General features: G+C 38.6%; 1 protein-coding gene across 3 annotated transcripts; it reads right to left on the reverse strand.

Annotated features, from left to right (window-relative positions):
• Positions 1-238: 238 nt before the first annotated feature.
• On the reverse strand, positions 239-8,464 carry LOC148729976 (uncharacterized). Of its 3 annotated transcripts, XM_088760749.1 has the most exons (9): positions 8,276-8,464; positions 7,844-7,980; positions 6,386-7,269; positions 4,862-5,030; positions 3,804-4,062; positions 2,769-2,996; positions 2,285-2,536; positions 1,415-1,615; positions 239-1,311 (listed from the first exon to the last, which is right to left on the reverse strand). In XM_088760749.1, the coding sequence occupies exons 3-9, from the start codon at positions 7,233-7,235 to the stop codon at positions 946-948; spliced, it is 2,325 nt and encodes a 774-aa protein (XP_088616875.1). In that variant the 5' UTR covers positions 7,236-7,269; positions 7,844-7,980; positions 8,276-8,464; the 3' UTR covers positions 239-945. The 3 variants fall into 3 exon arrangements, with proteins under 3 accessions (XP_088616875.1, XP_088616876.1, XP_088616877.1); XM_088760750.1 differs by lacking the exon at positions 7,844-7,980; XM_088760751.1 differs by lacking the exon at positions 7,844-7,980 and having other exon boundaries at positions 6,386-6,983; positions 8,276-8,462.
• Positions 8,465-10,184: the final 1,720 nt, after the last annotated feature.

Here is a 10,184-nt window from a genome sequence, read left to right on the forward strand (position 1 = left end):
ATGAGGCTACGGAAACGCGGAAAAATTCTTCTAACTGCAGCTCCAATGAATAATTTCTCTCCTCATCGTCACAAACATTTCTACATATTCATTTAAACACAATTATCGACCAATGAAGGGACGCCTACGATCCCAGGTATTTTTTCAGTGCACACAGAGATCGCATGTACCTGAACATATAATTGAAGGTTTGAAAAAAAGTGGGGGAAATGAAAACTTTGTATAAAACTAGTCAACATAAATTTCGACCAACTTTTTACTTTTTTATCCTTGAAGGAAAGTAAGTTGAACTCGAGATGTAAGAATTTACTACTATCTACTTCAATGTCTGTACCTTCATTGTAGATTCCAATGGTTACGTTACTTCATTTACCAAGAATGCTGTGGCCACCCGGTTACATTGTGGCTGTGGGAGATTGGGTACATTACAACTTATGGTTAAATTTTTTAAGACTCAATTTCTAATGAAGTGCAGAGCTGAAGCTCAGTTCGCGTAAAATTTTCAAAAGCAATCTCCTTTTCAAAATTGGACTGGGTCAAATCGTTCCTTCATAAAAGACATCCAAGAGAATTTTCAGAAAGCATTGATTGAAAATTAAAGTGACGAACGGTGAAAAGGACTTTCTTAAAGCTCAGTCAAGAATGAGAACTAGTCAAGAGCATTGCTCATTCTTGTCGTCTTTTTCAGCCGAGTGGGCCACTTCCGGGACAAACCCTCATTTTTTAATACTTTTATGAGACTTTCTTCCAAAGCTCTCTTTAATTTTAATTTTACCTTTAACCACGTAAAAACAACAAATCGATTTCTTATCAAAAAATATGCACTTGCCCTCGTTCCCGAAACAGCCTCGAGTAATACGAAAATGGCCTTTTAAAACTATGCAGTTTTCTCTACCTCCTCCTAAAAGAGCTCTTTAGTCAAAATAAATGGCTTTGTAGTCGAATTCATAACATTTCCTTACAGCCAATTTGAGTGGGATTTTTCTTGCAAGCAATATATGCTGTGATGTGTTCCTCCAAATAATCCAACGGAAATTCCCCCTCACGAAAAATCTCGTAATGAAAATCTTTCAACGAAAATGCGTCGCCCAGCTCTTCCTCAGCCATTTTCCTGACACGTTCGATTTCCAAATGACCAATCATGTAACTCGTTACAAATCCCGGTATGCTTTGTATTCGTTGTATGTCTTTGTTGACTTGGTGGTTATTGTCTTCCCATACGTAATTGCGATACAACTCTCGTATGTCACTAACTTCTTTCCCATAGAAGTGTAAATCGATGTCAGCCATAGCTCTGAGGGCGTGAAGTAACTGCGAGGAACAATTTTTGCAAATTTATAAAGTCATTTTACGAGATCAAGAGCATTCTTGGATGTACGGAGGACCCCCTCCCCCCTTAGGAAAATAAACTTACCTGGTAGTATAACATGCCATACTTCTGACGCAGAATTGTTTTGTTTGTTTTAGTGTTGTAAAGTGTTGTGTCCACTGGATAAAGCTGGTCCTCTGCATAAGCAGCCCAGCCTTCTGTCATGGCCAGAAAGTAGTTTGGAGCGTTTAGCCAGGCAATAGGGTCTTGACAGTCACTTTGGAAATATTCCGTGAAGCTTTGAACCTGTAAGTGAAACATAACGAGTATATTCCCCGTCATCTCTACAAAACTTACTTTTTAGCGTAGCTTGCAGCGCGCAGCAATAGTTATCAAAAATGATAGTGAAACAACGTGAATACTGCTCGCCGCACATCACAGCAAAAAGTGTTTTATGTTGTTTTGTTGATACTGCTCTGAGTCTGATCGGTAAAAAACCACATCCTATCACATAGGATTCATTTTGTCTGCTGTCCTTAGATTTTTCTTTTCTATTCAAAAATGTATCTTACTTGACTCCTTTTTCACCGTCACCCAAATCCGAGGGGTATGCATTGAGCCAAGAGACCACGCCCAGTTGTTGTGGCTTCATTTCAGGCGATAAACTCTGTTATTCGGACAGATGTTTTCACAAACCTGGCTGCCTCACACGATGTACACACTCACTGCTACACTATTCCGCGACCTTTCGCGACTTGTTGCATCGATTTGACGCCTCGTGTGATTCATTCTAACGAACGCATGAAGTTTATGAAAGAACAGCACGTCGAAGCGATTTTTCGTCTTACCCGTTCTAAATCTAAATACATGGGTTATAAAAGAATCATATCTGAAAGCGATTTGTCGAGTCAAGTAGCCTATTTTCAAGAGATTTCTTGGACGTACGGAGGACTAAGAGTCTAATCTAAGGCTTACCTCGACGTGATGCCCAGCAAATTCATGTATCTCAGTGGTATATTCAGTCCATTTTGGTCCAAAATTTTCAACAAAAAACGGCAGGACCTGCTGCGCTTTGACTGAACAGTCTTTGTTTCCAATGAAATAGGCTTGAAATACACCATGGGGGTGATACCAGGCTGCAATGTCCACAGGGCATTTTGGAATACAGTTCTTCGGACCACTGTCGTACAGAAAATTCTTTAAATATGGTTTGATTATGTTCTCAACCTGCCGGAATAAAGAACGTCATGTAAGAAACAACTGCAGCTTAGAAACAACAAGGACAACAAAATAAAAAAAAGATTGATATCGTGGAAGTGACGGGTTTAATCGTGCTTTTTAATATCTATGGCTTTAAGGCGGGACACCTTATTGAAAAAGGGTAAGGGCTTAGTAAAACCAGCCATAGCTTTTGCTCTGAGTTGTCACTCAGCTTTACCAGCTTTCTAAAGCTACTTGCCTCTTTTGAATTCTTTATCCAAGACTGCATTGCTTTGTATCTTTTAGGGCAGTAGGCCTTGGCACTAGCGTCGTCAAAACATTTGATAAAGGCATCGTTGCCGGTCTCATTATCAGGGAAGGGTTTGTCGTTAAAGTACATTTTCTGGTCCTGCATTTCTCTTTTAAAAGTAGTAATGGCGGTGACGTTGTTCTTGATGCCAGTGTACTCTTGAGCCAGTTTCTCAGCCTGGTTTATTGAAAGGAAAAAACACTTTAAAGTTATTTTAAGTTTTTCGTAATATGGTGGTAATGAAATGAAATGAAAAGGGGGAAGCGTCTTGTAAGTAGTGTAACCACCCCCCCTCCCCTCCCTCGGCTTACAACTTTGCTCTTGCAATGTTGCTACTCCCTCTGCCCTACGGAGGAGTTTCTGCATATAAAGATGACAGGTGACAAGTAACAAGTGTAGTTTTCAAGGTAAAAAGTAGTTCGTTATATGCCCGGGTGGAGAAAAACCATTCGAGACATTTTCCACAAGAAACCTGTAGCGTAAGTTTAGTTTAACAAAAAAAAAAGTCTATCCAAATCATGTACGCCAACATTTTTTTGACTTTGCAAGATTCCTTGTGTCAACATTGGGTTAAAAAGGTATGACTTAGATGATAAGTATATGTTTCATAGGTTCTCTCACTATTTTGAGGCACTATCGCTTATAAAGTCCATCTAAGGTCTAAAGACGGGTCGCAATTTTTGAAGCGTGACGTTGAGCTGCTATTGGTGTGTTCCAGTACTCTTTTTTTTTTTATCATTTCCATCCTCATTATTATTTCGACAAGTTGGATTACGTCATAGCTTTTATTTGTCTCTGACCTTCTGTTGAGCTTTTTTAAGTTGTAATGAAACAAACGATTGAAATCTATCTAAATGCAGGCTTCACCTGCCTGCCTTTAAAGTATCTGCATTTTTCGGTACCAGATCGCGCCGCGGTAACTTGTAACAGTCAATTACTGGTTGCTAAAGAAATAGAATTGTGTACCAGGCTCTTGAAGATTACCTGTGGATATAATTTATTCAAGCGTTCTTGGGTCTCTTTCCTTAGTTGCTCTGGTGTGATATCAAATGTTGTAAAAAATCTCATCAGTGATTTGTATGTATCACCACCCTGGAGTGTCTCACCGGTGGGGAGTTTCCCCGTTGCCTTTTGGTCGGTGTCAGCGCCTAAGTTTTTGTACACATAAGGTAGAGGCATTTTTTCTAGACCGCTGGCCACTGTCTCTGGAGCGCAGTTGCTCAGGTGTTCTCCTTTCACATATCTAGTTTGGTAAACAAAATATGGAGCAGTTTAGGATGGCATCGGTTTTTTTTGGCACATACCCGTTTTAAGACAATTAAGGTGGTGTCCCCCCACCCCCAGAGGCAAAAATACGCTCTATGGTTGGTCTTGAAAACACGTAACTTGGAAAATTGGGTTTTCCGGTGCTTAACGTCGCTCACATTTAGCTACAATTTAATAACGTTAAAATAATCATGATGATAGTAAAAATATTTAGAGAGGATAACCCCGTCGGTGGTATCAAAGGGTATCCTGTTTTAAAAATACATAAGTAAAAATACAAAAGGTCTAAAAGGTAAACACACTTGAGTGTTCCTTAAGAATTCAGTAAAGGATTTCTCTGATCTAATATTGCGAGGAAGACCATTATATTTCATCACACCCGTAAAATAAAACGATCTCTCGGCGACCTCTAGGTTGACTTTCGGAAATGAATGTCATTACAGCGTCTAGCCGCAACTAAGGCTTTTAAACTAAAATGATTTTTTAGATAAGGGGGTACTGAACCATTAGTTCTTATCGGTCCCTTGTGTTACTTAGCCTTTTTCTGATCGGTTGTAACTGATTCCTCAGTTATTGTCTTCTTGCCTTCAACAGAAAAGCGCTCTGATTAAAAGATGTAACGGTGAAAAAAATATTTCCGGTGGGACGAGAAAAATTTCAGAGTTAAAACCAAAGTCAGCGATAGCTCGAGGTTATTTTATGAGTCAAACAGGTAATTTTTGTGGTGCTCATATAAAACAGACCCAAACTGATAGAGGAAAAGATGTTAAACAAACCGTAGCATTTTTACAGTCGCATTTCCAATCTTGGTAACAAGAGAGCGGTTGAAATAAGCTGCGACATCCTCTTTGAATTCGTCTTTCCATTCTTTCTTGTCATTCTTGGACAATTTGTCGAAAAATTCAGGAGATTGGACGACTTTTGAGAAAGCTTCTTTGAAGACACCTGTAACAAAAGATATATGAATCGATTAAGATTTCAGTTGAACTAAGATACCACACAGACTCTGATTAGCCTATCAGTGGTGAGCCTTCTAATTATAAGCATTGCAATCTCCTCAAATATGATTAAGACATTAGCTGCTTTATTTTTAACTAATTATTCTGCAGAGTTGTAATCAAACAGCGTAATCAGACAGTTGGCTATAATCGGGCTCCTATGATCAGAAAGTTAAAGCAGCCAATCATTTTAAGTCCTCCCAACGAAATCCACCTATCACAGAATTAATTACAATAACCATAGCAACAACCACTTACCCAACAAAACTGGGGAATTTCAAAAATGAGGGAAACTTTTAACTTCAGAATATGCCTCTACAAAAGATATTTTCTCAATTAATCTTTTTTTAAATTGTCATGGTTATGATTATTTGGTAACACTGAGAACTTCGTGTCATCCAATTTGGTCTGTAATCAATAACAAATCGGACTTCCGCTTCGCGGTCGTCCGATTTTATAATCACTCGTATGATAACAGACCGAGTTGGACTATTCTCGGTCCAATTGTCATTATGAATTGCACACGGGGTCATTTGGGGAAGCTCCTTTTGAAGACACACTCAACGAAGATATTTGCAATGATGAAGGTTTTGAACTTAGTTACTACTTGTGTATAGTAACGCTTTGAATTGCACACTGGGTCATTTGATTTCGGGATTAGAGAGTTTTGGTCGGCTTAGTCAACATAGCATATGTGAGTCACCACACTTTCGGTAAAACCAGCTCCAATTGAAACTTACTTTTCCGAGTTGAAACCCTGTTAAAAAGTAGAAGGGTGGGAACAAGTCGTGTGAAGGGTTTTGTTTGAAGGAAAATTTGTTTTTTCGGACAAAATAGGATATGGAGATTATCGAACGCTGCCAGGCAGCATGGGGTATAAAGAAATGATAAATAAATAGCGAAAACTTACCAAATTTTCATTTTAGTGAATCTTTGAAGTTCATTATTTGAAATCCACTGTAATCTTTCTCATCCTCTAACTATACTTGATTTTACTCGGATAAGGAGGATTCCGTCGAAAGCCCTTCAGCCTTAATAAAAATGTTTTCCCTGCACTGAAGCTTAACTAAAAGAGGCCCGAAATCACATGTTCGGATGTTTAAGTATCTACCATTATAAGTCCCGGATGTAACCCATCCGGGATAATGTTAAACGCGGCGAAGGCTGCATAAATTAGTTTATTCCCTTTGGTAATAAAGGTCATTAAGTGTTGTCCTATCTTACTTCACTAATATTTGGTAGTCCCTTGAAACCTGAAGGAATTTTTGTACGTTGCATAAATAGGTTTAAAAAGATCCCTACCTGTCTCGTTTTCCAGAGCAATATTTCGGTAATTGGAATATTGCAAGTTGTGCAAGGCAATCCCACAAGCCTCTCTGTTTCTCACGTACCCAGTCCTCACGCCCAGTTTTAAGTTTTCGATGTATGTCTCGAATGTCTCGTTGACCTGGTCAAAGAGTTCGTCCAACTTTTTTAGATCAGTCAAGTTTTGTGGCTTGAAATACCCGATCACTGAACTCAGATGCGCATATACGTAGCAAATGGGTTGCCAACAGAAAAAATCAGGTCCTAACAGCCAGTCCCCTGCGTAGTAATTTTGTCCTAATGGCGCCCAGCCATTATTATTCAGTAAGATTGCCTTAGCAACGTGAACAGCCTTTCTTTCCCGAACCTTTAACAACGTCGTGTTGATCTTTAAAGAATTCAGTTCTGCGAGTAGTTTCCTCGCCGTGTCGGTTTTATTCTTAATAGCGCTCGGGCTCGGGTCCCATGGCCGGAACGTTGCTCGAATCTCGTCGGGCTTTACTCCGGGTTTCATGTAAATCCTCTGAGGCCATAACACACGATAATACTCTGTTTGGATTTTCTTCAGAGTCTCCGTCAGTTTGGAGTTATTCGACTCCGCAGATAGAACGCACCGAGTGGACACAAAGGGTGTTTTTTTCATATTTGTAGCCAACATGAAAATCAAGAGAATAATGATGCAAATCAAGATCGGAATGCCAATGATAAGCAGATTTACGAGCCAACCCCGAGGTTTTCCGAGCCTGCTCCTTCGTTGGGGTTCGGAAATGATCCCAACAGTCGCTGCACTGTCAGTTCTATAGAAGCTATCGTTCGTTGGAGGTCTGGGTTCCACGTACTTCAACATTTTTCAGCAAGCTCAGAAATCTTCAAATATTGACCTAAAGTAACAGTAAAATTCTTGATATGCAGTTCAGTTCTGCCCTCTTTGAAATTTAACTGGGTTAGACTGCTCAGAAACTTTATGTGAGCTTCCTGTGCAGCTTACTTGTTTACAGGAGCGCCAGTTACTGAAGCGAAACAAAAACGCCAAGCAAAAAAACAACCTGAAGCTCAAATCTGACCATTAACTTAATAGACATTATTTTGTAATTTTTAACTTTTTGTTACGGTAGACTGTTTAAGGAAGGAAGGAAGGAAGTTTTTGACTTTCGATTCTTGTGATGTATAGCCGGCATTACTTTGCATATTATGGCATAACAAATCATTAAATATGCAAGTTGCGCTGTTTTGGAACTGGTTCGAAATGCTTGAAATAAATCACCATGAAATGATCTGTGCTAAACTGTGGGCGGAAATATTTATCGTCAATACTTTTCTAACAAGGCCAGTTTGTACAACTGAACAAAATGGATATATTGACACAATCACTAAGTTCTTTAGCTTGATTTTCTCTACAGCTAAGTAAGAAATTTGAAATGCTAATTTCTAATAAACGTGAATTAGTCTCTTCACCTTTGTCGAGCTAACTTCGTTAAAGAGGACAGCGACCTGTTTCGTTCATCTAAATAGGTACCTTGTAAAGCTTACTTCGCTATAGCTGATATCGACTTGCTTCGGTCGTTCTAATAGGTACCGTGTATCCAGCGATTCTATCACAAGATGGAATCACCATCAGAAAGATGGCCACAAGATCACAAATAAACATCTCAAAGAGAGAATAAATTGAAACTTGTAATCGTGCAATCACCTGAAGTCAAGGACAAAAATTTGCAACGGACTTAAAAAAAACTGATTCATTTGGATGCCATACATACTTTTGCGAATGCACGTACTATTTTAGTAAATTCTTCCTTGCTTTACTCAACGTTATTTAAAGACGCATTTGATAGAATTATCAGTTTCGTCATCGGAACGCCGTTTACCTGGGCTAGGTGCAACACTTACCTCGAAACGCTGGTTATCGAAACTTTGTGTACTAACTGATTTTCTGAAGAATTAGCAAGGAAAACCTTTCCACTATGTATTAACCTAGTTCTGAAACATAGTTCCCTTCGCGAAGTTAAACGGTAAAAACGACCTTTCTGGTTGTACCAGCGCGTTCTTTCTTTGCGACAACAGCGAGAGTTACAATTATATTTAATTTACAATGCCATAATTTTTCTGCTGGAGTGAGTTACAACAATTAGTCACCTATTTTCTTTCATTTCTTACAGAACGCTGAGTTAATACAATTTCCGTCTGTCTACTCGATTTATTCAGTAAACACAAGTTTTATCTGGCGGTCTTCGCATCAAAAAGAGCTATTCAAAATGAGCCTGCCTAGAGTTCGTAAACACAATTTGGTTTTGAAACAATCAGATCAGAGTACGATGGCCGCTCACCTCGCTCAAGTAAAATGACGCCGTCTCAAATTAAAGCGGCTAATCCATTCAAATCATAGAAAAAATGTCCTTGAAAATATTACTTTCTATGCTTTATTTTAACCATTCATACCCACCTCTATGAAAGAAGTTCACGAAAAAAATTATTAAAAGGATTCATAAAAGCGAAAGATGACAAGAAAGTTCTTCCCACAGTTTATGTTCGAAAGGGAGCTAGCAAAGATCTTTCCACATTCTTGACGGGTTTTTAACGGAGTGGGCCATTTCTGAATTCAGAGAGCGCTATCTTTCAAACTCTCTTTTTGTCAAACTGATTCTTATTTGCGTAACCAGTTTTTTTATCAAATAACTAAAGCAATCTGCCTCGTTTCCCTGGCGAGGCCTCATTTCCATGCAGAGGCTTGAAATGCACGGAAATGACCCTGCTAAAAGTATGCACTTTCTTTACCTCATCCTGAAAGCAAAATTGAATCAAAATAATTTATAAAAACCGCCTTGATGTCTAATTCATAACATTTCCTTACAGGCAATTTGAGTAGGTTTTTTCTTGCAAGCAATGTATGCTGTGATATGTCCCTCAAAATAATCCAACGGAAATTTCCCCTCGCGGAAAATCTCATAATAATAATAATAATAATAATGATAATGATAATAATAACAACAACATATTTATGCAGGATAACCAATTCAGTGAAAAAAAGTGCTATCAACATGTGTCCTGCGGAAAACAAAAAACAGTGTGTAAAAGTCACAGAAGCCACATACACAATCTAAGAACATAAAAATATAAAATATAAAAAGAGATAGGAAGACTAGAACTAGATTCATAGATTATCATTAAATATATCGGCCCCTTTATAAAAAAAATGCTCTTTTGGTTGATCCTAATTTAACCCTGTCATTAACTAATCTGTCCTTATTCCTAATGTTATAGTCATGAATATCATGTCCTTTAGATTGAAAATATTTTGTAAAATAACTTGGCACCAGTCCCTTAAGGCACTTTTCTACCAGATTAATGATGTGGATTTCTCTTCTTTTGGCAAGAGTTTCCCAATCAAGGCTTGCAAACATCTGTTCGGTGGATAAATAGGCATTATTCAATACTATTCTTCCAGCTCGCCTTTGTAGACATTCTAAACCTTCTTCGTTTACTTTTCCACATCTATGGAAGACACCACTGCAGTAATACAGGATTGGGAGAATCATCAATTTAAATAGCCTATTCGCAGATTCGATTGTTAATGATGGCCGTGCTCTTGAGAGAATCCCCAACATCTTAGAAACTTGCTTCTTAGTTTACATGATCGATGTGCTGATTTCTCGAAAGGCTGCTGTCCAAAATATTTAAAGGCACCACTGTACTTCACAGATTCACCTCCCAAAGCAATATCAATTCCCTCGATGCCCTGACGACTTCCCAACTACTTGGTGGTTATGGTGTTCCCATATGTACTTGCGGTGACAAATCA

This window comes from Stylophora pistillata, chromosome 5, assembly GCF_964205215.1.
Source record: "Stylophora pistillata chromosome 5, jaStyPist1.2, whole genome shotgun sequence".
In the NCBI taxonomy this organism is placed as follows: Eukaryota; Metazoa; Cnidaria; class Anthozoa; order Scleractinia; family Pocilloporidae; genus Stylophora; species Stylophora pistillata.

Excerpts from the sequence above, each read along its gene's own strand:
- LOC148729976 (XM_088760750.1), bottom strand. The coding sequence starts at position 7,235 with ATGTTGAAGTACGTGGAACCCAGACCTCCAACGAACGATAGCTTCTAT. Across the intron at positions 2,537-2,768 it reads GGATAAAGAATTCAAAAGAG|GTTGAGAACATAATCAAACC; the intron begins GCAAGTAGCTTT and ends TTATTCCGGCAG. Across the intron at positions 1,616-2,284 it reads TTGCTGGGCATCACGTCGAG|GTTCAAAGCTTCACGGAATA; the intron begins GTAAGCCTTAGA and ends TTTCACTTACAG.